Source organism: Anopheles coluzzii, chromosome 3, assembly GCF_943734685.1.
Source record: "Anopheles coluzzii chromosome 3, AcolN3, whole genome shotgun sequence".
Classification (NCBI taxonomy): domain Eukaryota; kingdom Metazoa; phylum Arthropoda; class Insecta; order Diptera; family Culicidae; genus Anopheles; species Anopheles coluzzii.
In genome coordinates, this window is record NC_064671.1 from 59378929 (window position 1) to 59405379 (window position 26451).

A 26451-nucleotide genomic window follows, 5' to 3' on the forward strand; every position below is an offset into this window, starting at 1 on the left:
GAATTTTGTTTATGTCATAATGGATAATTTACAATATTTTTAAATAATTATAATAATGATGGCTGTTTTCAATTAACGCAAGCTATTTTCAAATCAAATCACAGTTACTTCTACTAACCGCCGTACTGTGATTTTTGTGTTATTTATTCATAAACTGAATTATAAAACATCCCAGAGGGAAGTCTTGATTAATGTTTGTTTAGCACCTGATATTTATCAGTTTTACATATTTACAGTCAATGTTGGTAACAGTTGATCAATCAACCAAAATAGGGGATCAGTTTTATTATACCAATGTTGCAACACATTAAAATAAAGCATCGCGTAATATTCCATCCAAATGAATCTAATGCAACGGTCATTCAATTGCGTTGGCATCCACGCGACTACTCATGCGCATCTCCTTCAACATTTTTGACGTTTATCAACCATCATCTCCAGTTGTATAAATAAAGCTTTACCAGCCGGAGTGTTTCGAGAGAGCTCACGAACGCAGCAACAAGCTTAGAAAAATGCCCGATAAACCCGTAAAACAGGATAGTAAAAAGGACGATGGAGCGGAGCTGGAAACGCAGATCATCATGCGAATGCCGAAGGTAATGAGCGGCTCAGTTATTCCATAAACACACGTATTATTGACTTTTTTTTGTACCATTGCAGGAACCAGCTGCGGCGTTGCGCGAAGCGATACAAAGTGGAGCCAACAACCTGAAGGATCGGCTCTTCATTCGGCTGGAAAATGAGCTGCGCTATGGCGAGGTTCGATTTGACCATTGGTTGCTTCACGCGAAGGTGGTCGATCTTCCCACGATCATTGAGTCGTTAAAAACGATCGACTCGAAAAATTTCTACAAAACAGCGGACATATGTCAGATGGTAAGCGCCTTTTTGTTTGGGTAATGATTGGATAAGCCCGTTACACTCTCACGATGATTCTGTTTTAGATGATTTGCAAGGAGGAACCCGAACAGCAATCGGCTGAAGAGGAATCACCCAACAAGAACAAAAAGAAGGACCCGAACAAGGTGGACAAGAAGTTCCTGTGGCCGCACGGCGTGACGCCGCCGTGCAAAAACATACGCAAGCGCCGTTTTCGCAAAACACTCAAGAAAAAGTACGTCGAAGCACCGGAAATCGAGAAAGAAGTGAAGCGTTTGCTGCGCGTCGACAACGAGGCGGTCAACGTGAAGTGGGAACTGATCACCGAGGACGAGGATCCGAACAAACCGTCGCCGGGTTCGGGTAACGAGGCAGGGGCACCGCACAAGAGCCCCTCGAAAAACACGAAAAAGGGAGACCACAACAAGGACGTGGGCGAGCATGACATCTTCGGCGAGGAAGTGTCCGACTCGGACGAGGAGGATAATCCGATCAACAAAAACATCGATCTGGACGAAACGAGCCGACTGTCGGCAGAGGCCGAAGACAGTCGGCTGTCGGATTCCTGCTCCTACCAGGGAACGCAACAGGAGCGCGACAGGAACCCGGCACTGGAGTTCAACAAGAGCATGTTCAGTGGAGCCGGTTCCAGTAGCGGATATAGGGCGGCCCGGCGACCTGACACAGGGGCGAGCAGTGCGGGCGGATCGAAGTCGATGTCATTCTTCCAGGGAGATAATAGTTCGCGTTTGGATTCCGACAACGATTCGAATGACATGCCGCACGGTGGTTTCGGCAACAGTCAGAACAGCAATGCCAATAGTGCTACGGCCAGCACGAACAACAACGCCCGCGTATATGAGCTGCAGCGCCAGATAAGCGACCTGAAGACGCAACGTAATCAAAAGGAGCAGGAAATTCGCACCATCGAGAACCAAACGCTGCGCCAGCGTTTGCAGGACAAGCTTGACAGCTTGCTGATGGAAATCCAAGACAAGGAGAAAGAGGTAAGTGTTCCGCGGCTGTGCGTTGGGTTTGAACAATTGCAAGCAGTTAACCATACCCCTTACTAACCTTTTTCAGATCCTTGACCTTCAATCGGGGGAAAAATATAGCCTGGATTGAATCAGACCATGGCCAACAGGAAAAAAACCCTTTAAAATCTAACAATGAAGAACTCCATAATGTACCCGATGAAATCCAATACAATTACAGAGGAAAAATATACTTACTGTTAAGATTCCAATCTTTGCTAGGCTTCTACAATATTCGAATGGGTGTCCGAAATCGGATAGCTTAAAGAGAAACAAAATAACGCACATTTTTCTTTTTCATCCATAAAAAGTTTATAATATTTTTGTCTTTGTAAACAGGATGTATCTTTTTAATCCCTAACGTTCTCTATCTACGGATGTATACGGAATGTGTGTGTATGTGAGTTGAAACGTATCGGAATGAATAAATTGTGTGTGGTCCTAGCTTTACTTCCTTTTTAAACGACAGTGGACGCTTCTCGTTTCTAAGGCAATTGGGGTTTGTTTTTTTGTTCTCTACATCATACATGCCCATCACGTGATAGAAACTGTGACATGACGCGGTAGTCTAGTGAACCAATTGGAATGTTGTGTATATTTAAGTTATGCTACTGAGTATAGGTCGCAACCAGCTGGGCGATTCTATTGTTTAATACCGAAAAAGTGGTGTTTATTTTGTGTTGCACGTTCTTTCTATCTATCTCTCTCTCTCTTTCTCGCTTTGACTCTACCACAACTATCTATTTATGCTACAACTAGGCGAATAATAAACAACAAAAAAATACTGTGTAATAATGTTCACATACATATAGAAAAGAGGAAAAGAGGACGTGAGCTATGTGAGCAGAACAGAAGGATGGGGTGGCGCTAAAGGAGCGAAATGAATTGCTGGGTACAGTCGAGTTGAACGTGTCCCCCGGTTGTGTCCACCGTGCTGGGTAGATAAAAATGTAATAACGGCTATTTTAATTTTTGCACCACACCTTTGCTTTCCTGCACGCCCTTTATCGTTTATCAGCTGCCAACGGCTATCTGGGTTTATCTCCAAATTTGCATTCCATACGTGTGTTTTCTGGTTCGCCCCTTAGCCGGGTACGTGACTTTTCCAAAATTTCATTCGCTAACCATAACCCGTCGCCTTCCTGTTACCGTTATCGTTCAGAGCTCTTCATTTTGTAGAAAAAAAGACGTTTTTTTGTTTTGACTGTCTAGTTTGTATGTATGCATCAACGAAATTTTTTCGCATGCACGTTTCCAAAGTATTTTAAGTACAACTTTCCAGCCTTCTATTTGGTATTTGGATAATAAGGTCGTCCGGCTTGTGTGCGCGGTAGCTGTCTCTGCTGTAATCGGTTTTGTTTTTGCGTTCGTTTATCCTACCCTCGGCCACGAATGCGTAGGGACAAGCGTTTTAAATCTGCTGTATAATTGCTTCCGTTCACGTTGCTGTTTAAAGATCAACTACCCCGTCTGAACAAGATGTTTTATTGTTTTGTTGTTGTTTTTTTTTTGCGCGCTCGTCAACAAACGATCTAAAATGTTCTATCAATGGTTCATCTCATATCCTCACACCATTCGGTATGTTTCTCTTGCTGCATTTTTTCGTTCATATAAGTACTGTCTTTCTGTTAAGTCTTAGAGTTTGATGTTGAAGTACACATTGCTCCCTTAAAGCAAAATTGCTTTTTTGATTGAGTTGTAAGCTCTCGTAATGTGTTTGTTTGTTTATTCCTGATCCCGCTCCACTTTCGAGCTTCCTCTATCGGTTCTCCTCTTTCTTAATCCAAGAATCGTTTTTTTCTGCTGGCGACACAGAAAGGCACGGTTTGAATACTATAACTTTGAATATACTGTTAAAATTTGTTTCTTTATGCGGTTTTTCTTTTACACCTGTATCACAACGGATCCAAAGATTCACATTTTCCAGACTTGCTGGCTTTCCTTGCGTGTAGATATAAAACTGTACGTTTACTTTAGATTTAGAACTGGAATGTGTGTGTGTGTGTGTCGTTTCAATAGAATGTCTTTTAGGTTGCATTAAGTAACGATTTATGTGAGTTTTTCTCTGTTGTATGAATGTTCCTCAACCGTCCAATAAATTTCCAACAAAAGGAATTGACTTCAGTGTTGGAAGTAACTGCCAGGCACTTTCTGTAGTAGTTGTACGTTCGTCAAACCGTGTTGCACAGTGTCAGGCTCTGACGAACCTAAAAAAATGCAATCTTCACAAATAGGGCAATACAACCAATAATGGTGCTGGCCTCCGCTTCTGACAATTTATAACACGCGTTTGAAAGCGCCAAATTTGGAGTTGATGATCGCAATAGTTGCTGTTACCGTACACAGATCGTTGTGACTTCTTATTACAAATGCAACACACCATCCTTCTGGGAGATGAGATTGCTCTCCTCTAGCGTGACTGCTTCAATCAGATCCACCACCTCATCCTGATCGTCCTGATCGTTCTCGTCCGAACCCGTGGTATGTTGCGACTGGTGCGATCCACCGGATAGCTGACTATTGCGCGAGAACGATCCGCGACGGGGCGGCGCTAGGGTACGCTGGTTGGCGGGCTTGACCGTGATGATGAGGTTCGAGCTGTTCGCTACCATCATGTCCGTCACTTGATCCAGCGTTTTGCCCAGCACCTCGATACCGTTTACCTCCAGCACCTCGTCGTTCACCGCCAGCAGGCCCGTACTTTCGGCCAGACCACCGGGCACGAGCCGAGAGATAAAGATACCGGGCAGCTTTTCCAACCCATTAGCCGTTACACGCACCGATGTGCCATCGCTGGGGAAGATGGTGCAAAGAAATGATCACGTCACGAATTGCTCTACAGCGAAATATATTTATTAATGGGTTTAGTCACATACCGAATGTAAAATCCCAACGGCTTTTCACTACCATGCTTCAGCAGACGGACACGTCGGCATGTATCCGGGACGATGTCTACATCGATGATAGCAGATACCTGGAGGATATATGAATACGTTAGGTTAGCTTTTCCTAGCATGCATGGCACTATGGGCCAGATAAAGTGAGCGTTACAAACCTGTCGAAAATCGTGCGGATTAGATATCGCCAAACCTTTCGGTTTTACTGGAGTTTGTCCAAGAATGCTGCTGATGAGATTTCGGGGCCGAATGGTACCGTAACCCGTTCGCTCTTCGATGCTGTCACCTGTTTACAAAGACAAGTACAGGATTGAATAATTGGTTTGCAAGGGATTGAAGTACTTTTACTGTCCAAATGTAATAACGATTTGAATGAAGGATTTCTTTTTTTACATAAAAAATCTGCTGTACATAAAGCTGCTAAAAAAAATTATGCTTTGCATGCAGGAAACAAAGGAATGATTACCGATAATTCAGTACTACAACTGTTGATGATACAGCTCTGCCAAAAGCAGCACGCAAGGGTGGGACAAAACTAATTAAGAAAAATAATAGTAGCTGCATCAAACATAGCAGACTGCCCGTTGTTGGAAGGAGCATTATTTTCGAAACGCACGAATCATTTCGATTTACGATCACAGCCTGACCTCGATCGATAGCGGGGCTGGGTCGGTTGTGTATGTGTGTGGGCACACAGATGGTGCACATCGAATCGTGCGATACCGATAATCATTCCATCTTTCCTTTCCCGCTCTTCGCGCTGCCTGTTGCATCGAATCAATCAACCAGCTTCATTATCCATTATATGCTAACGCTAACGGTGCACTTGCCGTAAGCGGAGTAGCAACGCCGACTTTGCTCGCTAGCGTTATTCGCGGTATATCGATGGCGATACCAATGTATGAATCATTCGTGTCGCGCTAACTGTTGTTCTAGCCATCAGTGTAGGCAAAGGGCGTTCTTATCCGTCAAGTGTTGTTGCGATTGGCGACTATAATATTGTGCGACACACGATAGCTACCCTACGCACACATGCACACGGTAGGGCAATATGTTTTCTGAACAAAACCCATCCTTTTTTTGAACATTCAATCTTACTGAGTTGTCTTCCCTTCACCTCATCACCTTACCTTTCTTCTGTATAATCACGCGCAGCAAGGGCCGAGCCGTTGTGAGCGCCCTACCAAAGTTGTCGTCATTGTTGATCGGTAGCAAATCGTTATCCCGCGGATCGATGTAGGAAACGAGTAGCTGGGAGCGGTCCAGCTTATGCAGCCGCTCGATTAGCGACTGGAACTCTTCGAAGGAATGCTGCTCGGAACGTTTTACGGACCATCGTCGGAATTCAGCATCAAACTGCAGAAATGAGCATTGGGAGCAAAGAAAGAGTGCGTTTGTGTGTATGTGTGTGTGTGTATATGTGTGTTCGTGTAATTAATGTAATGCTGCAAAGGCGATTACAAATTCCTTCGACTTACCTTCGATTTAATTTCTACACGATCGCTGTCGATTTTTGGATGCGCTGTTTTGCTTTTCGACATCCTTCCACTCACTTACTTGCAACCATTTAAACGTGCAAACTAATAATTTTAAAGCTTTTTTACATACAACACAATCACACGACCAGGGTACAAAGGAGAAACGGCTCCCCGAACCCTAACGCGAAAAATAAAAATAACACTTTATGTGGGCCGCCGCGCTTTTTCCACGGGTCACGATCATATGTGTGGAGCGATTTCTATTGCGGGATGCACCACTTACTGCCCATTCGGAATTTTCACCCCTCACTCGCGTACGGGTGGAGCTGCTACCTTATCGAAACGATAGCTTGTAAAACAACACACATAAAACGCCTTCTGGACCAGAACCGGAACACCACGGATGCTACCCCGAGAAGCAGCCGGAAGCATACACTGGAGAAAACTGTGCAAAACGGACTAATTGGTGGCCGTATTGTGTCGTCTGCCTGCTCGTTCTCTTCGCCTAAACCATGACCGTGGTGGTGTCACACGATAATGGGAACAGAGTGAAGTTACTCACTATTGCCGGGGGAACACAGACAGCATTCGCATTCCAAACGCATCGAGCGCACAACAAACTAGACGTATATATTATCACAGAATCACTTCGCTGCGACGACGGACCACAAGGTGAAAGCACAAATCGGTAACAGAGCTGGTAAAAAATAATAAACGAAAAACGGGAAGTTTTTCACCGATTGGAAAACACAAACGCGCTAGCACTGCTTCATTCGCACCGTCCGTCGTCGCCTTTTTTTGCTCGCCTATTGAACAAACGGAGGTGCAAAAGTGAGTTGTCAAAATTTTAACGAAAACTTCAAACGCAACTGTATTCCCAAATAACATAATCCACTTGTGAGACATGGCTACCCATATGCATCCGATGTATAATCGACATAGAACGGAAGTACAATAGAACTTCGTTTATCCGGGCGCATCAGGAATCGATAACGCCCCGATACTCGAATAAGACGGATAATGGATTCAACCATGTTTTTTATCATAAATCTTTTTTTCTTTGAAATCATAATATCTTTCAAGTTTTTTGTTTAACTTGTTCAGGCGGTCCCCGAAATACACGGTTAATGGTGACCGTGAACAAAATATCGCCCCAAGTGCCACAAATCCACTAAACGACCACGGGTTCTAAACAACTCAAACTCTCTACCTAAACGGAAAATAGAAAGACTTCGTTTAGCAGACGGAGAACGACTGATGCGATCTAAAAATAGCAAAAAAGCTGGTTGCGCTATCTGTTGGTTGGATACCCTACGACTGGAGCGCTTTCCTTGCTTTGAGAGCTTTCTCCTTCCATTTGTACAGAAGCAAGTGATATTTTAATAATAGTCGATGGTATTGATGGTATCTGACTATTGATGGTACATGACAATTCAGGTAGATTTTTGCTCAGAAAGTTAGAAGGCAATGTAGGTCATGATTAGCAGAAACTTGTCGAAACACATTGCAAGAAAAGAATAGCAATATAATGATGAGTTGTAGTGCGCCATCTATTGCGCAAACCAATGAAGCTAGGGAACTTTCATTTTTTTCTATGGATACTCGATTTTCTAGTCATTTAAGCTTAATCTGTGGTGCTTGGGTGTCCAAGCATGCTGGCAGTTATTTTCTCAGCTACTTTCTCAGTGTATGTAGAAACGCTCTGAAAGTTTTGTAAAGTACTAAAATAATGTTTTTTACGTTGTGTATTTTTTTCAACCAAATTCTGCAAACTTTGAAAAGTTATTACATAAAAACGGTAGTGAGTTGAACCAATCTATGCAATGTTATAGAAACTACATTAGCTTATTAAATTTTCATCAGAATATTGCATTTATATTGGATTACGCATTCAAAAGTTATAAGCTTCCAAAGTCACTGACTACGATTTGATTTGATTTGATTTGATTTGACTACGCTGATTTCCCCAAACAAGCTTTCTGACGACTTGCCTAATACACAATCAATCTTTGAATCTTCGTTATTTGCACTGAAATACTTTAAAAAGCACTCAAAACATTTCTTATTGTAAGCTAAACCAAATCTAAACTAATTAAAATCCATTTTTGGATCAAAATAATGCCGTCGATGAGGACACCAATGTGTACTACGTATGTGTTGCTAAGAACAAAGCGAACCGTTCCTATGGAAATTCATTTCACCCATTCTGTCAAAAGGAGCTTTTTTAAATTCCGAAATTAGTTGTCAATTTGTATCGGACGAGACCACCTGGTCTTCATACACTTTGGTTTTATGGTTGCTAGTGACCGTCCAAATCAAGGTGTTATAAATGACAAGGTGAAGTTGTTCAGAGCAAAATGACATTTCTCTTCCGGGGACTCCGGTATAAAAATCGGGGAGGACTGGTGCGGGGTAATGAAATTTGTATGCAGAGAGTGACAGATGTCCCCCACAATGTCACCCAGCAAAAGCGATAAAAATCAACCTTCCCCAAGCGAGTGAAAAAGTCACTTTTCGGCTGTGTTTTCGATTGATATTTCGTGCACGATTTGACAAACGAAATAGTGTACGAGATTCAGACTTTTTTCGGCACATACCCAAACGAGTGAAAATGTCACTTTTCGGCTGTTTTTTCGATTGATATTTCGTGCACGATTTGACAAACGAAACAGTGTACGAGATTCAGACTTTTTTCGGCACATAACCACAACAGCGTACAATGGCATATTTGCTATCTTCATTGCACGTCTAGCGTTACACATTTTGAGGTTAAATAGTTTTTAAATTGTTGGTATTTATATGAATGATACGATACGAAAGAACACAACTGATGCAAACTAAACGTAATACACAAAAAGAAATACACATAACCTGCTTCAACGCTTGGCTTGGAGAGCGAAATGTTACGAATGGAAGAACCACACATACAATCATATATTGCTTGTCAAATTATGAGAGTGTATGAGTTATCGTCCGAAAATTTCCGCTTGGGTGGGTCTATATACACTATCCTTAGTCCAAATAGACATACAGCGACAACGTCGCGCGCGACGACTTCGCGCGCGACAAAAAGTAGCTCAATTTTGCAAACAGAGCTACTCGTCGCGCGCGACAATTTTGCTTCATCCGAAATAATCGAATTATCTAGTTTTTTTTACAAGCCAGATTAATGCCAATCACAAAAAATTAGATTTGAACACATTTTAACCTATATTTGTGTGTTTTCAAATACAGCAATGATCCGCAGTACGCGATACTCGATATACGCGAATTCGCAGTACGCGATTCCTCTAAATTTGACAGCTCCATGTGTTTTTTTGCAAACACTTTAATTCTTTGAACTATTTTATACTCTTTTTGGATTTCCTTAATGTTCCTTAAGCATTTTGCATTAAATTTGTGCAAAAGATACCTGTTTTACAACAAAAAACATCAATGCATAATTCTGTGGCGATATTTTTCAACCCTTGAACCGATAGTGTAAACTATTTTTCCATAGGAATCCGCTGTACGTGAAAACTCGAGATACGCTATTGTGCTCGGTCCCGTACGATAGCGTATATCGGATAATGACTGTATAAAACAAGTTGGTTGACTGAATCAAATGAGCTACTTTGATCTACACAGAGTGAAATTTTGAGCTATTTTTCGTCGCGCGCGACGTTGTCGTTGTATGTCTAATTGAACGGTGACAGGGTTAAATGACTGGAATGGATGAATGGATGTTTTTTGGTCATTGGGAATTGAACGAACATTTCATCCATCTTCTTTTGCGGCGCCATATGTCAAGCGCGAGCTGCCAAATCGTGTAGCGTTCATTTGTGGAAACAGAAAAGCTGTGCATCTTCCTCGATCTCCGTTGTAAAAATCTACGAAATTGCAAAAAAAAAATGTCTCACGGACGCAACGAGTGCCGAATCTATGTCGGTAATCTGCCGCCAGACATCAGAACCAAGGATATTCAAGATCTGTTCCACAAATTTGGCAAAGTGACGTTCGTCGATCTGAAAAACCGCCGCGGTCCGCCATTTGCTTTTGTCGAGTTTGAGGATGCACGGTAAACTTTCGTCCCGTAAATGCGGCCCAAGAGGTAGGAAGAACTAAAAACAATCTCCCTTTCAACAATCCCTTTTGTTTGCAGTGACGCTGACGATGCGGTGAAAGCTCGCGACGGATATGACTACGATGGGTACCGATTGCGGGTAGAGTTCCCACGAGGCGGTGGTCCCGGTAGCTATCGCGGCAGCCGCCAAGGGAACAGCGACCGTAACAGTAGGGGTGGTGATCGTAACAACCGGGGACCACCGGCCCGTAGGTCACAGTTCCGGGTGATGGTGACCGGATTACCATCGTCTGGCTCGTGGCAGGATCTGAAAGATCATATGCGTGAGGCCGGCGATGTGTGCTTTGCCGATGTTTACAAGGATGGTACGGGAGTGGTGGAGTTCCTGCGTCATGAAGACATGAAGTACGCGATAAAGAAACTTGACGATTCCCGGTTTCGCTCACACGAGGTTAGTAAGAAAACGAGTAAGAGAGAGGGAGAGAGAGAGAGAGAGAGAGAGTAGCACCTGCGAACGAGCTAATTTCATTCCGATTCCGATTTTTTATATTCTATCTCAAACCATGTCTCCTAGGGCGAAGTTGCCTACATTCATGTACGTGAAGATTCCGGAAACGACGATTCCGGCAAGCGTGATTACCGGGATAGGTATGTGTAATGAATTATGTTGCTTTTCCAAAGGCGTACTAGAAAATAATTCCCTTTTCCGTATCATTCTTCTGCAGATCCTACTCACCCCGCCGACGTAGAGGTTCGCCAACTTACTCGCCGGTACAACGGAGCGTTTCCCGATCCCGTTCACGCTCGTACAATTGAACCAGGTGAATGGCGCGGTTATGTTCCGAAGATGACTAAAGTAATTTAAACGCTAAATCTACTTCTATCTTCAGTTTTACGTAAATGAACACAGTACCGCCACACAAAAAGAGAGAGAGGGAATGAGTTCGGTCTTTCTGGCGGGAGAGTGATTGGCCATTTTTCTGCTTTTTTTTAGTCTAACATACAGTTTGCATCGTGTTTTGTTTAAAGCGACAACCTCTGGACTCTTCCGGTAGTGTGCATTTTAGAATTTATAGTTTCACGTGTGACGGTTTGCTATCACAATCAGTAGTGTTTAAGAGCATTTGTTTGTCGGTATCTGCGATCGGTTAGATCTTTTGGCAGGTTTTTAGGCTAAAGGAAAATAATTTCAGTTGCTTCTTAAATGCCGAAAACACAGTACCCACAGTAAGCAATAATCCAGTACATTTAAAAACAAGACAGCGCATGTCCGCATATGATAGGATGCAGAAGCAAAATTCCTTCAAGCAAGGAAAATAAAACTCTGCCTAGGAACACGTAAGCATGGTAAAAAAAATAATCAGGGAAATCGTTATGACCATTAGCACGCAACCTTGTGTGCATCATTCTAAAGGCAATATTGTACGTGTGTTTGTGTATGTATGTATGTGGAAATATTTTAGTGCGTGTAATAACTATTATTCCGAGCCCCCTACTACCCCCAACCCCCCCCCCCCCCCCCCAACACTGCGCACCAAAATCTATTCAGATGAACGTTCACATTCAAAAGTAAGGCAAGCAACGTCGTTCACCATATTACAATAGTTAAGGGTGCTGGTGAGGATTGATTGTGTTATATTTTATGCATCAGGAAAAAACCATGTATGTGGCAATGTTCGGTCGGTAAAGCAGATAGTAGCCATGGTAAAAGAAAACGACGGCATTTATCTTCTTTCCCCCCGACCAGTAGCCAAAAACGATTAAAACCCAATAAGCTAAGAGAAGATCCATCATGCTTAATTGCTGCCAGAATGAAACTAAACATTACTATTTTGTTCTTTTTTCTGACAGGGTCTAGAGGATTGATATAATGTGATGAGTTTTAAAAGATTAAAAGAGCCAAAGAGAGCTCAGCAGAGGATGAAAATGTGCGATGAGGAATGGCGCGTTAAATCCACGATAACGACGGGAGTCGTATCGTTTTGCGCTGTTGTCGTCAGATACCTTGAAACGTAGGCCACCTTCGGGATACCTTACGTAGGCCACCTTCGGGATGTCGACGAACAGGATGTGTCGTAAACACAGTGAGACACTATGATCTCACTATTGTGAGATATGAAAGAGTTTTTCTGTTTCAATCATTCTCTCTCTACAACAAGCTGCCACGACTCGAACACTATCAATTGGTTTTCCTTTTTTTTTGTTGTTTCAGGACATGTTTCCTTTGTGGAGCTATGTTGAAGTTGTTTGAGTCATTTGTGAAGAGAATGTGCCCATTTTTTAACCTGGTCCAATGCTATTGTTGGCTGGTTATCAGTCTCTGACTGTGTTATAACGGTGAAAGACCTACTGATGGCTGAAAGAAGCAAAAACATATTTGGTGGAGAGTATTGTTTTGGCACGGTTCGTTGAATTGACCAGATGCGAACGAAATGGCGAACGACTTGTCAGAGTATTACTGTATCAGCTTGCACCTCACGGCACTACAAGTGGAGGATAATCTATTTTACGGTCCTGAAGTTGCGGGACCGTTGCCTGGAGCAATTGTTTCGTTGTATTGGATAACGAAAAATGGCACCGCTGCTGTGGTTGTACATTAGAGTTGAGGAATTCTGGACACCGAGGGACTGGAAATGCACAGGAAGGAATGGAATGGATGTATTTTAAAACACAGGAGTAATCGTGTGGATGCGGTGGATGTCACATTGCTTTGCACTGTAATTAGGATTGGTCGGATTCGTGGGATCATCGTTGGAGAAAGGAGGTGTTTGGTCTGGAATAGTGGTACATTGCTGATCATTCTCACCGACGTTCACAAACACACACACACAAAGTCTTACCAAACTGTTTTCCCATCGCTGGACGACGAGGGATATGGATAGTAGGATTGATCGTATGAGGATTGATCACTGGATCACTGGAGATCGTACCCAGGTTTCGGCAGGTACTGTTGGTATCTGTTGCGAGTGGAACGATATGATTCTACCTTTGGACGCGTCTGCTGCGGTTGAGCCAGCATTAGAGCGGGGAAAAGGCATTAGGAATACCCTTATCCGAGGTTGGATCGACGTTGGAAATGGAAGTTGCAAATATTCGGTAACCCAAAATCAGATTTTCTTCTCAATTAACACGTGTTTTACCTTCCTGTAGCATTTAACCTTATTTCATAACTCTTTCTCTCTCTATATGTCATAACCTCTGGAATGTCCTTAGCTGTATACTCCCTCATTCACAGCTTAGCACTAGAGGATTTAGACTGGGTAAAAAGATCCTTCCATCTTTCTGTTTTGTCTTCCTCCAAACGTATACTGACTGTATTGTTTTCTTATGGCATCCATTCATGCTCTCAATGTCTAAAAAAATTAAATCTTGAATTTAAAACACTCTTTGCTATACGTGCTCCTTAATGCTAAACAAAAAAGTGTTTGAAATAATAACGTTTTAGCAAACCACATTATTTGGATTATATGGATGGTAAGACTATTTGCGTCCGATTGCTTCAACTGGATAATGATGCAGTACGGATCGGCAGCCAGTATATGGAATATGGTAAACCACATGCCCCATAATCGTAAGTAAACGCACGGAGAGTATAATGCACTACAGCAATAGGTTCAACTGCATGGGATTATCAGGCGACACAGATTATCAACATTGAAATACAAAAATCACGAAACGGCAATAGCCATATGATATTTAAACCTAACAGTGGTTAAGCTAATAAAGTTTAAACGAAGTATGATTTTAACGAACAAAATTGTGTTTTAACTTTGCATTTTTCATGAGAAAACAAAAATCTGCGACAGAAAATTTACATGATTGGGAATGTTAAAATGCTCTATCAAAACGATCATTCTTCAGGTGGCATTGTACAAGGTTCTGATCTTCGAAAATGACAACAATTGGATTCTACAAACGATTATCTCGGCGAGATATTTTTTCGACATTCTACTCTTTCGTGACCCGTTAAATAGTTAAAGAAAGTTGTGGTGAATTCAAAAAGATAGTTATTTGAATATGACCAAGCGTCGTTTAAAAAACAGTTGTCGACCACTGAAAACGGCAGAAAGTTTGACGTAGACTGTTTCACAACACAAAATAGCCAGCTGATTCCGATAAACCAAGGCAAACGTAAACAATTAGCCATGGCGGCGAAAGGTGCACACATTACGCCGAACATCGAAGTTAAACCATCTTTGTTTGAGGTGCTGGCAGCGGACTCGTTGAATATTACCTTCTATCCTGCCATTAAACGTGTTGTTGACGTGAGTAATGCGTATTCTCCATGTGCTTCCTTTCATATGTTAATGATTGTATTATTAGTTTTTAGCGACAGCGAAACCGGCTGTCTTTGGAGGTTTGGTTCGATACTACGACGAGTTCTATCTTGTGTTTAATGGTCTCGTACAGGGGTACTATTTAAAGCAGTATGGAGGGTCGCTGGCAGAAGTGTTTTACGGTCTTACCAGACAATCTTTACGTAGCAAAACGTTCAGCAGGAAGGATCGGAATTGGTCGTTTGTTGTGCTGGTCCTGGTGCCGTACGCTGTCCGCAAGCTGGAGAAAGCTTGCGCAAGGTGGAAAGAAGACTACGAAAATGCCAAGCATGTGCCGGCACATCGTAAGCAATTATTCCGCTTACTGCCATACCTACAGGCGTGCTATGAAGGCGCCAAACTGATTCATTACGTGTCGTACTTGGCGAATGTTACCAAAACTCATTCGCCTTCGTTGCGTGTTCTGGAGTTAGGATTAACGTACCTATCTGAGGAGGAAGAAAGTTGGTCATTTAAAGATGTATTGCAAGGGAAAGTGAGGTAAGCAAGGTGGATCGAATATTGTTTCTAATTGAATTGATTTTATCAAAATGATAATACCAATGGTGTACTCTTTCAGAGTCGCTACGATGATAAGTGCTGCCCTTTTGCGATGGCTAGAATTGTCCGCCTTCTTTCTACAGTTTATCGAGTGGTGGCAAACGGAAGCAAATATTGGGGATCTTTCGAAGCTGCCAATTCCGGACGCTCCAGATCAGGATTCCAATGCAAACAAGTACGCGAACGTGTGCCCGATTTGTCTACAAAAGCATATCATTCCAACCGCAGTTTCCGTTTCCGGGTAAGTCTATTAGTTTGCTGTAAACTTATGCAAACATTCAAAACCTTTCGCTTAATATGTTTCAATGTTTGCAATTCAATGTTGTTCCAGATATGTTTATTGTTATCGCTGCATTGCTACCCACCTTCAAAGAGAAAGCAGATGCCCGATAACTAAGTATCCTGCTACGATTAATGATTTAATTGGAATATATACGGGGGATGATGACTGAGAGTGCAATTTAATGCATTTGACTGGCTTATTTGTGCATTTTTTATTTTACCGAAAATGGTAAGGGGTTTCATGGAATAGAAGATAATGGAATGTAGATAAGGGCAAAACGGTGAGCAACAAATTTGCGCACATGCTGTGCATGTGTAGCAATGGTTTAAGTTTGTTTTTTTTTATACTGAAATGGAAATAAAAATTAAATTCTAAAATTCTATACCTTTATAAAATTGCAGGTGCCTTTATAAACTCCATTAATAAAGCATTTTCCTGCTAAAGCTTTACTTCTTCTTCCCTGTCGCATTATAAGCACTCGAGTGCCTTCATTTGGCCCGCGAAGCATAGTTTGACGAGCCCTGGATTCGACGGACACTGACCCAAGGGTTAGTTCAACTGTTGCTGCATCGTGGAACTTCACATGCCTTCTTCGCGTGTGTGTATACCGTGCTTAAGAATCATCAAAACAAATCATTGCCACCGACAACCAAGGTGGATTAAAAAATATCAGGTGGTGGACTCTAGTGCATTTTGACAATTCGTCACTTGACGTAAGGTCCCCAGGATTCAAACTTTGTTTACATGTATTAAATTTGTTCATAGAATTTATCTACCTCATTTTTTCGATTAAATATTATTTAAAAATATATTTTGGACTTTGCGAGTTCTTATTAAACATTAGAACATAGATTAAAGTGTGTTATTTTGTTTTATTCCGTGAGTTTATTCTATAGTTCATTGTGTTTTCGACATTTTTGGAGATAAAAATTAAGAAAACCATTATTTTTTCAATTTCCACATTCATTCCTTATTATCTACGAGCTGCATGGACAATTAACGTGAGATTAGAACTCATACTCACATGATTTTAAATTTCGTGCATGAACAAATCATCAAATCTTTTGTTAATATATCTCATTTTTTCGATAAAACCAATAGACACACAAAAATGCACATAATAACAAAGAAATCTGTTCTATTTGCTATGCTTTGTGTGCGGAAACCAATGGTTAACGGTTCAAAAATGACGTAAAGTCCCTCAACTATGGCGACCCCCCAAAGGCCCTAATCCACCACCTGATATTTTTAATCCACCTTGACCGACAACAACACGCAGTTTGACAGCTACGGTAAAAACAACAGAAAACGTGCTCCGCCGGTGAACAGACGAAGCTGAACGGTATTTTCTTTCGCCTTGCTGTGCCTCATCATGACCTGTGTTGGGAAGGAAAAAGGTTGTCTCATATACGAGGGGAGTAACTTCCTTAAACAACGACTGCTGCTTTCCACGCTGAGCGGAAAATCGATCGAAGTACGCGAGATTCGACCCCATCACGAAACGAACCCGGGGCTGCAGGAGTACGAAACGAATCTGCTCCAGCTGCTGGACAAGATTACCAACGGTACGATCACCCGTGTGGACCGGGATGGATGTTCGTTCGTGTATCAGCCGGGGCTACTGTACGGTGGCGTCATCCATCACGATTGTAGCACGGAACGGGGCATCGGATACTACCTAGACGTACTGGTTGCGCTCGGCCCCTTTTGCAAAAAGCCCCTCGATGTCACACTGACCGGCGTGACGAATAGCAAAGAAAGCCCGTCGGTGGATCACATCAAAGCGTCCGCACTACCGGCACTGAAGCGCTTTCTAGTTGTCGACGAAGGGCTTGAGCTGAAGGTCCTCAAACGGGGCATAATGCCGGGAGGCGGTGGAGAGATCACATTCCGCTGTCCGGTACGCAAATCGCTCAAAGCAATCCAGTGTACGAAGCAAACGATGGTCAAGCGAATCCGTGGTACGGCGTACTGCTGCAAAGTTAGTCCCGCGATGGCAAATCGGGCGGTGGAGCATGCGAAAGGCGTGATGCTAAACTTTCTGCCCGATGTGTACATCAACACGGACCAGCATAAGGGGAAACGGTCGGGAAACAGCCCCGGGTATGGCATTAACCTGGTGGCCGAAACCACCGACGGTACCATGTTTTCCGCGGAAGCTATTTGCAAAACAATGGACGAGGTAATGATTAGAGCGCCATTCGAGTATTTTGATTTATTTAAAGCTTTTCGAATAATCGCCCTCTTTCGTTTCGTCCCGCCAGCAACAAGGCAACCCATCCATACCGGAAGATCTTGGCCGAGAGGCTGGCATGAAGCTGTTGGACGAGGTGTTCCGCGGCGGTTGCGTTGACTCTGCATTCCAGTGGCTGGTCGTGCTGTACATGGCGTTGGCGCAGAAGGATGTGTCCAAGTTTCTTATTGGGCCGCTATCGCAATACACCATCCATTTCCTGCAGCATTTGCGCGAGTTTTTCGCCATCACTTTTAAGCTAGAAAATGCAAACGGTGACCAGGAGGATGAGACGGCGGGAAGGGATGACGAAGAACTGTCTGGGTCTAACAAGGTGATGCTTACGTGTGTCGGTGTAGGGTACAGTAATTTCAGCAAGCGTGTCAACTAATCGGGAAAGGAAAAGGCTTTGGGAGAGTTTTCCTTATAATACGACTGGTGGAATAAATTGCTTCTTTAATTTACTACTGTTTCATTTAATTTTATGTAAAAAAGCCCTGAAAATTTCCTAAATTGATTCAGTTCTCGGACCTGGTACCAAATATGTTTTATTTTTATATTCTATTCCGTACAATAAAAATAAATGTTTATTTGGCTGTTGAGTACAATCGGCACAGCGACATCGTTTCGATTGCATTCTGTAAGTTGTACGTTTTAGCATTATATCGCGTGTCTTCATCTCCCTTTGGCTACAGTGAATTGCAAACCAACCGAACAGTGCTACTACAGTGGGCACAATATTTAGAATCAAATTTGCCCTTTGATAGCACAAATATTCGCAATGAAGAAGAAAAAGCTCTACTGTTAACCACAGAAAGAAAATAGGAGAGAAGAAAAATTATTTAACCATACTATCCATATGTCCATACGGTGTACACCAGTGCAAAGCAGATGCGTCTGCGTCAAAAACGTCATTTCGGGGTTTTACTTCGTTCGTTCGGATCATTCGGCCAGGACCAGCGTAAAAAAGTGAAGAAAAACCGGCAAATCATTGCTTACCCGAATTGATAACACAGTTCGCTCGGTTACTGCGATTAGTGATTTGGAGTTTGTACGGGTACGGAAACGCAACCATGGCTTCCACCACTGGACAGGTAAATGGGGTAAAAGGTAGTGGGAAATAGCTGCGGATGTTGCTGGACAGTGCTTGATCTCCGCTTGCTTTTGCATCCGCAGGTGATCAAGTGCAAGGCGGCCGTTGCCTGGGAGCCGAAGCAACCGCTTTCGATCGAAACGATCGAGGTGGCACCACCGAAAGCGGGCGAAGTGCGCATTAAGGTGACCGCATCCGGTGTGTGTCACACGGACGCGTACACGCTGGGCGGCCTAGACTCGGAGGGCGTGTTCCCCGTGATTCTCGGCCACGAAGGTGCCGGCGTGGTGGAGAGTGTTGGCGAGGGTGTGACCAAGTTCCAGCCGGGCGATCACGTCATCCCGCTGTACATTCCGCAATGCTTCGAGTGCCGGTTCTGCAAGAGCCCCAAAACCAACCTCTGCCCGAAGGTGCGCGCTACGCAGGGTAAAGGCGTGCTACCGGACGGTACGACGCGGTTCACGTGCAACGGCAAACAGATCTACCATTTCATGGGCACGTCCACGTTTGCCGAGTACACGGTAGTGGCGGAGGTATCGCTGGCCAAGATCGATCCAAGCGCACCGTTGGAGAAGGTGTGCCTGCTCGGTTGCGGCATTCCGACCGGTTACGGTGCGGCGCTGAATACGGCCAAGGTAGAGCCGGGCAGCTCCTGCGCCATCTGGGGACTGGGAGCTGTCGGGCTGGCGGTTGCGATGGGATGCAAGGCGGCCGGTGCCAGCCGCATTATTGGCGTCGACATCAATCCGGCCAAGTTCGAGATTGCAAAGCAGTTCGGCTGCACGGAGTTTGTCAATCCGAATGACTACAAGGAGCCGATTCAGCAGGTGTTGGTCGAAAAGACGGACGGCGGGTTGGATTACACGTTTGAGTGTGTGGGCAATGTGAACACGATGCGTGCGGCTCTCGAGTCCTGTACGCGCGGGTGGGGCGTGTCGGTAATTGTCGGTGTGGCGGAGGCTGGTACGGAGATTTCCACCCGCCCATTCCAGCTGGTAACCGGGCGCACCTGGAAGGGAACGGCTTTCGGTGGCTGGAAGAGTGTGGAGAGCGTACCGAAGCTGGTCACCTCATATTTGCAGAAGGAGCTAAAGGTGGACGAATTTATCACGCACACGATGGAGCTGGAGAAGATCAACGACGCATTTACGCTCATGCATGAAGGTAAAAGCATTCGTTCAGTGGTGAACCTTTAGAAGCGAAAAGCGAGAAGCGAAAAGGGGCCTAGCCGAGCGGATTTATTACATCGCACAACTCGATCGATGCCTTACCTTATCTGTTCCTGTCACCAAGTCGCTATTGCATAGCAAGAATAAAGCGTGCCGTTTTATATAAAAGCTGTTTTGTGCCACATTAGTTGAGAAAGAAATGCAGGGTTTCGAATCATATAAGGGAATAGTTCAATCACTTGGGGGAATGTTGCAAGCAAGCTGTGGAAGTTTGCAATCATATAGGGGAGTGCTGCAATCGACTAGGGAAATTTTGCAAGCATACTGTGAAGCTGTCATCAGATTGTAGATGCCGGTGTAAAAGCGAGTATCACCTAATTCCAATTTAAGAGAAACTTAAAACTATGACGTTTATTTAAAATACGTTTCTGGAGCGCCTTAAAGCTACTGTTAATTGTCTGTTTTCACCCAAATCTGCATAGATCTGGTTTAAAATCCTAACATTATTCTTCCACGTTTTGTTCCTCGTCCCCAAAAGACCTATACATTGTAAATACCAACGAGACAACCATTTACGATGCTTTCTTTGCCGTTTTGCCACCCTCCTTTGTCGCAGACCCAGTGCCTTCCGCCTTGTCGTGTGTTTTTTGGTGCACTATAAGATGCTGCTTGCGGACGAACGATTTGGAACATTGCTTGCACTGGTACGGTTTCTTGCCCAAATGCAACCGTGCATGCTCGGCCAGGATCCGCTTTGCCTTGAACATCTTGTGGCACACGTCGCACTCGAACTTGTTCACCTCCTCGTGCGTGAACATGTGATCCCGCAGGTGGCTGTTGGTGCGAAATTTCTTATCACACAACTTGCACGCGTACGGGCGCTCGTCTGTGTGGATGCGTAGGTGATTGTTGAGATCACTACGCTGGCTGAAACTCTTTTTGCACTCCATGCAAACGTACTTGCGCGGTCGCACGTGGTACTTTAGGTGCTTTTTGAGAGATTCTTCGCTGGTCAGCAGTTTGCCACACAGTTTGCACGGATAGTCGACTTCCGGTTCCTGCTGCTGGCCAGCATCGGGCACGGTCAGCTCGCATTCCGCCTGCATCAAGTGCTTGCGCTCGAAATGGCGCGTCATGCGCAGAAAGCTTACGAAGATCATGCCGCAGTCGTACACGCACATGTATGAGTCCTGATGGAAGTACAGATGCTGCCGTATGTATGTTGCGTCCGGAAAGTGTCCTTTGCACACGCCACAGACGTGCATCACGTTTAGCAGGTTGCTCTTCCACACCACATCGATATCGTCGATTTTTTCGTCCTCCGTCTCGTGCGTCAGACTGTGCAGGCGCATCGTTTCGAAACTGTTCGTGGTGTACTTCATGCAGCGGCCACACTGATACCTGTTGCCGATCTTCTTGATCGTCTTCAACCGTGGCATGCATAGGACGATCCCGTTACGGTAGAACTCTTCGTGCGTCTGCAGATCGGAATGGTAGAGAACTTCCTCGGTCGGCAGCACCGGGTGGCACACATGGTCGACAAAGTGTGTCTGGGAGATGAATACCATGAAGCATTCGGAACATCGATAGTAGTCGGTCGATTCCAAGCAAAGCTCGAGCGTTTCCTTGTGAACCTGAAAATGTTGCGCGAGCAGCGCTGGACGGCCCGTCAAGTTGCAGTAGCCGCAATGTTCGCTCTTTACACTGCGCGACGAACGCTTCTGTCTGTCGTTGGTGAGCTGCTTCGGCAGTGAGTTGCGGTGGTTTATTATTTTTGACTCCCTGTGCGGGCTACTACTACTACTACTACTACTGCTGGTATGCAAAATGATCTGCTTCTTTTCGTCGCTCTCTAGGGAATGTAACGTAAAGTTTTCCGCTTCGTCCGGCTCGTCCCCGAGCAGAATCATTTCGTACTCGTTCTCATCGTCGCCAAAGTGTATCAATGTGTTATCGATGGAGTTTTCATTCAAAATTTCATGCTCCTGCGATGACGATTCGTCCTCTTCGCCCAGTACGGTAGGTGTCGTTGTACCGTCGTCGACTTTGATCGATCCGGACGATGCCGAACAAATGATTATATTTTCCATCTCCATCTGCTCATCTGTTTGACAACCCGATTCGGCGGTGGAAGGCAAGAAGTGTTCCAGTTCAACCTGAGTTCCCATGTCATTGCATTTGGCGGCCTTCGGTAAGCTACTGTCTATGTCCTGTGGTGAAATTGGTTCCGCCACTGGTTCCGTTTGCACCTGTGCATGCTTGATGTCGGTAGAAGCTTTCGACGCCACCACCGCCGGTTTTGGTGGTGGTTCAACGGTGAATATTTCATACATAAGTTTGCTGGACTTTTTGGCCATGTTAACAAACAGATACAGATCCCGGAGCTTCCCTTTGCACTCGGTGCAAACATTGTTGGGCAGTTTGTCATGTTTTATAGGCTGCAATTACACGGATCGATAGCGTGTTAGTAAAAACAGCGTTAGAGAGCTTTGAATAAAAGGTTACCTTCTCTCCCGTAGCCAGTTCCAGCACACTTGGAAACGGTACGATGCGTCCATCCAAAATTTCACTACAAAATATCGGTTTAAGCTGCGTTCGATCGACCGCAGCCAGACAGGCTCGACAAATTTCCTCGGCAGAGATTGTTAATTCCAGTTCTTGGGTGTCCATCGTACGGGAATTTGGTCGGAATTGGCGTTATTTACCTCCAATACGCTTGAATATTGCCGGAGAAGCTACGATGTATTGAAAATGGAAATGGATTTCGTTTTTGTTGCGCGTTTGTTTGTTGTACCTGGAGACCAGAACTGATTCAGCCCAAAACTGTCAAAAATATAGTGTCGGGTTGAAAAGTCCACTTCTTCACCTGCAAAGTGCGCTAGTACTGCATTGAAAACCGTTAAATTTGACTCTTTTTTCTGATTATTTGGCAGGCAAATTACGAAATAATTGGTTGGATGAATTAATTTATTTCGCATTTGTTTTTTTTATTTAAATGAACCAGTTTTTCCATATAACCGCCTACCGAAAACGACTTGTTTATAAAAAAAGGAAATTTACACCTACTCCAAACGCAATACGTACACCTTTCTCATGACAACACAAATCGCATTTTTAATTTCGCTTTAATTTATTATAATATCGCGTATCATTTTCAGACACAACTCCACGTTGTATTAAGATGTTTGTAATATTTTCTAAAAAGAAAAACAACAAATTAACAATGGAGAAGAAGTAAGAATAATTGAATTGAACAACTGCCATTTTGAACGCATTCGCATTTACACCTTCATGTATCACCAGCAATAGAGCTGACACAACTGGCCGATGTGTAGCTAAAAAAGGGTAAACAAACAAACTACTCGCAGAAGATTTCTGCGAAATCGCTTGTCCGTAGCACTTGAGGAAGCGACAATGAAGGAAATATGTTTGGACATAGACTTACACAAAGTGTGTCGAATCTGTTTATCACAAACCAATATGAACGAGGCACTGTTCAACATATTTGCGGATGCAATTGTGGACGGTAGGATTGTGCCGCTGGTTGAAGTGATCGAGAGCTGTGTCGGCATACAGGCAAGTAACAGGCGGAAATGTGGAAGCTTGTAGAACAGTTGTTTGTGCGAAAGCCATGCGCTAATGTGTGCGATTTAACTTTTCACAGGTGAAAAACTCCCAGGAGCTTCCGAGTAAAATATGCCACACGTGCAAATCTATCATTCTCCAGTTTCACGTTTTTAAACAAAAGTGTAGTCGAGCGGAAAGTGTATTGCGAGAGATGCTGTTACACCGAACATCAATTAATGAACACATAGAAGAAGGTGGTTTCCTTGATAGTGACTATTTGGAGGAAAGTAAATCAGTCCATTCACCTTTGGTGGAATACATTGAAGAAACCATCGAGGAGGCGCAGGAGCAGGAGGAGGAGGTGGGTATTGTGTTAAGCAATGACAGTGAATCCGTAACTACCGATGGGATGTGGGAATGTCTCATCAGCCAATCTCCGGAAGGGGTTGAAGATTCGGATAAAGATACTACAATCATTCATAAAGAGGAATATTTGTCCGATATGGGAGACGGAAATTTTGTGTCCGCGTTGGAAATGGCACCCAGCGTCGAACGAGCGGTGGCCAAACATGAACCAACTGCATTGGATGATTTAAAATCAGTGCAAAGCAATCGTCATGTATGCAACATATGCGGAAAGATAGCCCTCTCAAAATCACGCCTGGCAAAACACATGCAGCTTCATATTGATTCTAAAATAGTGCTCGATCATATGAACTTTTTCATTTGCACCTTCTGCCGATATGTATTTCTGCGAGAACAAGATTTGAGTGACCACAGCGTGCAGTGTTCCGGATGCCTAAACTTTCCGGTTGTTAGGAATGAGCCGTGCCGTGTTCGTGACAATGTAGAACCTGCCAAGCGCATTGTGGGAGGCAGTGGCGTCTGCGGAATCTGTGACGCAGGGTATGATGATCTGTTGCACGTGAAACAGCATATCATTAGTCATTTGGAAAAGTTTCCATGCCCGTTGGAGGGTTGTGGATGCGAGTACTCCTCACTGGCACGGTTGACCATACATATCAGCAATCAGCATGTCGATTATCTTTCGCCAAACTGTCCCCACTGTAAGGAGGAAATCGATCGAGTCGATTTAAGGCAACATGTAAGACTCTACTGCAAAGCGAAACAGTTTGAGTGTACACATTGTGGTAAGTTCATTGTTTTTTTTAAGTTGGTTTAAACCTATGCACTCATGGGCGAGGGTTTCGATTTCAGATAAAAAGTTTCTCTCTTGGAAAGCATTATCACAACATCTGAAAAAATTAGACCAAAAGTTTCACTGTTCGCAATGTGATAAATCATTTTCATCGCAAGCCTCGTTGAAACTACATGAACGTATGTGGATCAGCAAAAATACTGCTGTGACGTACAAGTAAAACATTCACTGTTTTTTTTATTTCGCACAGGTACACACAGTGGAGAACGACCGTACGTATGCACGATTTGCAACAAGTCGTATAAAACATCCAGCTTGCGAACAGCGCACATGGATACGCACATCGAAGGGAAAACGTTCAAATGCGAAATGTGCGGCAAAAGTCTCCAGACGCGTGCCTGCTACAGGAACCACGTGAAACGACATTTGGAACAACGCAATCATGAATGTCCCGTGTGTGGAAAGAAATTCTTCCAAAAATGTACACTTCGTGTGCATCTGAAAATGGTGCACCGATTATCGGGCGATATGTTGGATGTGTAATAAATTATTTTTTTTGTAACGCTAAACTAAACGCATCATTTATTTAGCTACGATGGCTTCATGGCTTTCTTCTGTGCTCCGAATTGTTCAGTCATACAGAACTGTTAATCATATTATAAGGAATTTTATCCATTCTAAATAGTTACGTGTTACGTTCGTAAGTATTACGCAAATCTTTATTTTTTAACGAATTTTCACGAGAAATGATGCTTATGTGGTATCGATGTGAGTGTTGGTACTGTAATTGCTAGCCTTTCCCGTCGCACAGTTTTTGACCAGAATGATCCCTTTTTAAGAGCCTATGTTTCATTTAATTGAGTGCATAAGATGTTTAGTTATCAAGTTTCATTGTCCCATTTTCATTAGTTCCCGCCTTTCCGAATTCTTCTACCTAACTACTTTTTCCCATCTTTTTTTCCTTTCCCAGCTATTAAATATTAGACATGGTAAAACCCTGCGTGGTAGATAATACAAAAAAAACTTAATATTTTATACTAAATATTTAATATAATATTTTGAAAACAAAATACTTTATATATTTATTTTGTTTTTTTTAACTTACCTTCTTATTTATTTATCTATTGCAACTTAATTTAAACCTTGAAGCTTTTATTATATATTTTTTTATTATAGCTTTTATTATAGCTTTTATTACATATCCCTAAAACTGACTTTTAGCAGCAATCTTTGCTACCAAAAAACCAATTTTTTACAAAAATATTTGTAGAACTCAAATATACCAACTCGAAATAAATAAACCATGAGTAAAAATGCGTGAAAGTTATATGAAATATATGCACGATTAAGAGCCGCCAACTTGAAATCAAACACCCGCGTGCGGCTCGCGAGCCATACTTTGCCGATCGCTGCCCTGCGCAAATATTCAATAAAATTGTATGTATCAAAATGTGTAGAATTTTTGAAGATTATTTATGGTAACTTCTCTTACGCCACTGGATAAGTCAATAGATTTTTGTAATATAATAGAAACTTCGGACGGGTGAATCCTCATACAAAATGGTTACAGGGTAAGCTCCTTGAGTAAGTAAGTCGGTTTGGGGGCTCTGAGGATAGTTAGTGTAGTAAGTGCAGTCAGTGTGCAGAAGAAATCCGAGATGTTTTTAACGCTTAGTTCAAAATATTACTTTTTTGTTTCAAATTACCACTATACTAAAA

At 43.3% G+C, this 26451-nt stretch overlaps 8 protein-coding genes across 12 annotated transcripts; 6 read left to right on the top strand and 2 right to left on the bottom strand.

The window, feature by feature from the left end:
- The first annotated feature begins 91 nt into the window (after positions 1 to 91).
- LOC120955115 (transcription initiation factor TFIID subunit 7) lies at positions 92 to 2125 on the top strand. The gene is made up of 4 exons (XM_040375642.2): positions 92 to 596; positions 661 to 876; positions 945 to 1886; positions 1963 to 2125. The coding sequence occupies exons 1-4, from the start codon at positions 513 to 515 to the stop codon at positions 2002 to 2004; spliced, it is 1284 nt and encodes a 427-aa protein (XP_040231576.2). The 5' UTR covers positions 92 to 512; the 3' UTR covers positions 2005 to 2125.
- Positions 2126 to 3434: 1309 nt separating this feature from the next.
- On the bottom strand, positions 3435 to 7114 carry LOC120955116 (partitioning defective 6 homolog beta). The gene is made up of 5 exons (XM_040375643.2): positions 6289 to 7114; positions 5941 to 6166; positions 4969 to 5096; positions 4790 to 4887; positions 3435 to 4706 (listed from the first exon to the last, which is right to left on the bottom strand). Exons 1-5 carry the CDS (start codon positions 6349 to 6351, stop codon positions 4277 to 4279), a joined length of 945 nt encoding a protein of 314 aa, XP_040231577.1. The 5' UTR covers positions 6352 to 7114; the 3' UTR covers positions 3435 to 4276.
- A 2945-nt stretch (positions 7115 to 10059) lies between these two features.
- Positions 10060 to 14108, top strand: LOC120955634 (serine/arginine-rich splicing factor 1A). 4 transcript variants are annotated; one of them, XM_040376674.2, is made up of 5 exons: positions 10060 to 10345; positions 10430 to 10802; positions 10926 to 10999; positions 11077 to 11207; positions 12203 to 14108. In XM_040376674.2, exons 1-4 carry the CDS (start codon positions 10179 to 10181, stop codon positions 11165 to 11167), a joined length of 705 nt encoding a protein of 234 aa, XP_040232608.2. In that variant the 5' UTR covers positions 10060 to 10178; the 3' UTR covers positions 11168 to 11207; positions 12203 to 14108. The 4 variants fall into 4 exon arrangements, with proteins under 4 accessions (XP_040232608.2, XP_040232610.2, XP_040232609.2 ...); XM_040376676.2 differs by having other exon boundaries at positions 11077 to 11172; XM_040376675.2 differs by lacking the exon at positions 12203 to 14108 and adding an exon at positions 11242 to 12178 and having other exon boundaries at positions 11077 to 11172.
- Positions 14109 to 14445: 337 nt separating this feature from the next.
- LOC120955632 (peroxisome assembly protein 12) lies at positions 14446 to 15893 on the top strand. Its single transcript, XM_040376672.2, has 4 exons — positions 14446 to 14616; positions 14675 to 15168; positions 15248 to 15469; positions 15560 to 15893. The coding sequence occupies exons 1-4, from the start codon at positions 14497 to 14499 to the stop codon at positions 15678 to 15680; spliced, it is 957 nt and encodes a 318-aa protein (XP_040232606.2). The 5' UTR covers positions 14446 to 14496; the 3' UTR covers positions 15681 to 15893.
- Positions 15894 to 16781: 888 nt separating this feature from the next.
- On the top strand, positions 16782 to 18208 carry LOC120955631 (probable RNA 3'-terminal phosphate cyclase-like protein). The gene is made up of 2 exons (XM_040376671.2): positions 16782 to 17693; positions 17776 to 18208. Exons 1-2 carry the CDS (start codon positions 16884 to 16886, stop codon positions 18133 to 18135), a joined length of 1170 nt encoding a protein of 389 aa, XP_040232605.1. The 5' UTR covers positions 16782 to 16883; the 3' UTR covers positions 18136 to 18208.
- Positions 18209 to 18654: 446 nt separating this feature from the next.
- LOC120957900 (alcohol dehydrogenase class-3) lies at positions 18655 to 20174 on the top strand. The gene is made up of 2 exons (XM_040380337.2): positions 18655 to 18838; positions 18921 to 20174. Exons 1-2 carry the CDS (start codon positions 18818 to 18820, stop codon positions 20031 to 20033), a joined length of 1134 nt encoding a protein of 377 aa, XP_040236271.2. The 5' UTR covers positions 18655 to 18817; the 3' UTR covers positions 20034 to 20174.
- Positions 20175 to 20384: 210 nt separating this feature from the next.
- LOC120958984 (zinc finger protein 28-like) lies at positions 20385 to 22834 on the bottom strand. Its single transcript, XM_040382085.2, has 2 exons — positions 22512 to 22834; positions 20385 to 22444 (listed from the first exon to the last, which is right to left on the bottom strand). Exons 1-2 carry the CDS (start codon positions 22674 to 22676, stop codon positions 20579 to 20581), a joined length of 2031 nt encoding a protein of 676 aa, XP_040238019.2. The 5' UTR covers positions 22677 to 22834; the 3' UTR covers positions 20385 to 20578.
- Positions 22835 to 23301: 467 nt separating this feature from the next.
- Positions 23302 to 25651, top strand: LOC120959083 (zinc finger protein ZFP2-like). 2 transcript variants are annotated; one of them, XM_040382236.2, is made up of 4 exons: positions 23306 to 23582; positions 23671 to 24724; positions 24792 to 24911; positions 24983 to 25647. In XM_040382236.2, the coding sequence occupies exons 1-4, from the start codon at positions 23421 to 23423 to the stop codon at positions 25273 to 25275; spliced, it is 1629 nt and encodes a 542-aa protein (XP_040238170.2). In that variant the 5' UTR covers positions 23306 to 23420; the 3' UTR covers positions 25276 to 25647. The 2 variants fall into 2 exon arrangements, with proteins under 2 accessions (XP_040238171.2, XP_040238170.2); XM_040382237.2 differs by lacking the exon at positions 24792 to 24911 and having other exon boundaries at positions 23302 to 23582; positions 24983 to 25651.
- Positions 25652 to 26451: the final 800 nt, after the last annotated feature.

What these genes read in the sequence shown, in the direction of transcription:
- LOC120955632 (XM_040376672.2), top strand. Translation starts at nt 14,497, where the DNA reads ATGGCGGCGAAAGGTGCACACATTACGCCGAACATCGAAGTTAAACCA. An exon ending in GTATTGCAAGGGAAAGTGAG is followed by an intron (nt 15,169 to 15,247) that starts GTAAGCAAGGTG and finishes GTACTCTTTCAG; the next exon opens with AGTCGCTACGATGATAAGTG. An exon ending in ACCGCAGTTTCCGTTTCCGG is followed by an intron (nt 15,470 to 15,559) that starts GTAAGTCTATTA and finishes ATGTTGTTCCAG; the next exon opens with ATATGTTTATTGTTATCGCT.
- LOC120959083 (XM_040382236.2), top strand. Translation starts at nt 23,421, where the DNA reads ATGAAGGAAATATGTTTGGACATAGACTTACACAAAGTGTGTCGAATC. An exon ending in AGAGCTGTGTCGGCATACAG is followed by an intron (nt 23,583 to 23,670) that starts GCAAGTAACAGG and finishes AACTTTTCACAG; the next exon opens with GTGAAAAACTCCCAGGAGCT. An exon ending in CTCGTTGAAACTACATGAAC is followed by an intron (nt 24,912 to 24,982) that starts GTATGTGGATCA and finishes TATTTCGCACAG; the next exon opens with GTACACACAGTGGAGAACGA.
- LOC120955116 (XM_040375643.2), bottom strand. Translation starts at nt 6,351, where the DNA reads ATGTCGAAAAGCAAAACAGCGCATCCAAAAATCGACAGCGATCGTGTA. An exon ending in CGTGATTATACAGAAGAAAG is followed by an intron (nt 5,097 to 5,940) that starts GTAAGGTGATGA and finishes CTTTGTAAACAG; the next exon opens with GTGACAGCATCGAAGAGCGA. An exon ending in ATCCGCACGATTTTCGACAG is followed by an intron (nt 4,888 to 4,968) that starts GTTTGTAACGCT and finishes TATATCCTCCAG; the next exon opens with GTATCTGCTATCATCGATGT.
- LOC120957900 (XM_040380337.2), top strand. Translation starts at nt 18,818, where the DNA reads ATGGCTTCCACCACTGGACAG. An exon ending in TGGCTTCCACCACTGGACAG is followed by an intron (nt 18,839 to 18,920) that starts GTAAATGGGGTA and finishes TTGCATCCGCAG; the next exon opens with GTGATCAAGTGCAAGGCGGC.
- LOC120955634 (XM_040376674.2), top strand. Translation starts at nt 10,179, where the DNA reads ATGTCTCACGGACGCAACGAGTGCCGAATCTATGTCGGTAATCTGCCG. An exon ending in GTCGAGTTTGAGGATGCACG is followed by an intron (nt 10,346 to 10,429) that starts GTAAACTTTCGT and finishes TTTTGTTTGCAG; the next exon opens with TGACGCTGACGATGCGGTGA. An exon ending in CCCGGTTTCGCTCACACGAG is followed by an intron (nt 10,803 to 10,925) that starts GTTAGTAAGAAA and finishes CATGTCTCCTAG; the next exon opens with GGCGAAGTTGCCTACATTCA.
- LOC120958984 (XM_040382085.2), bottom strand. Translation starts at nt 22,676, where the DNA reads ATGGACACCCAAGAACTGGAATTAACAATCTCTGCCGAGGAAATTTGT. An exon ending in AACTGGCTACGGGAGAGAAG is followed by an intron (nt 22,445 to 22,511) that starts GTAACCTTTTAT and finishes GTGTAATTGCAG; the next exon opens with CCTATAAAACATGACAAACT.
- LOC120955631 (XM_040376671.2), top strand. Translation starts at nt 16,884, where the DNA reads ATGACCTGTGTTGGGAAGGAAAAAGGTTGTCTCATATACGAGGGGAGT. An exon ending in TTTGCAAAACAATGGACGAG is followed by an intron (nt 17,694 to 17,775) that starts GTAATGATTAGA and finishes TCGTCCCGCCAG; the next exon opens with CAACAAGGCAACCCATCCAT.
- LOC120955115 (XM_040375642.2), top strand. Translation starts at nt 513, where the DNA reads ATGCCCGATAAACCCGTAAAACAGGATAGTAAAAAGGACGATGGAGCG. An exon ending in CAGCGGACATATGTCAGATG is followed by an intron (nt 877 to 944) that starts GTAAGCGCCTTT and finishes ATTCTGTTTTAG; the next exon opens with ATGATTTGCAAGGAGGAACC. An exon ending in TCCAAGACAAGGAGAAAGAG is followed by an intron (nt 1,887 to 1,962) that starts GTAAGTGTTCCG and finishes AACCTTTTTCAG; the next exon opens with ATCCTTGACCTTCAATCGGG.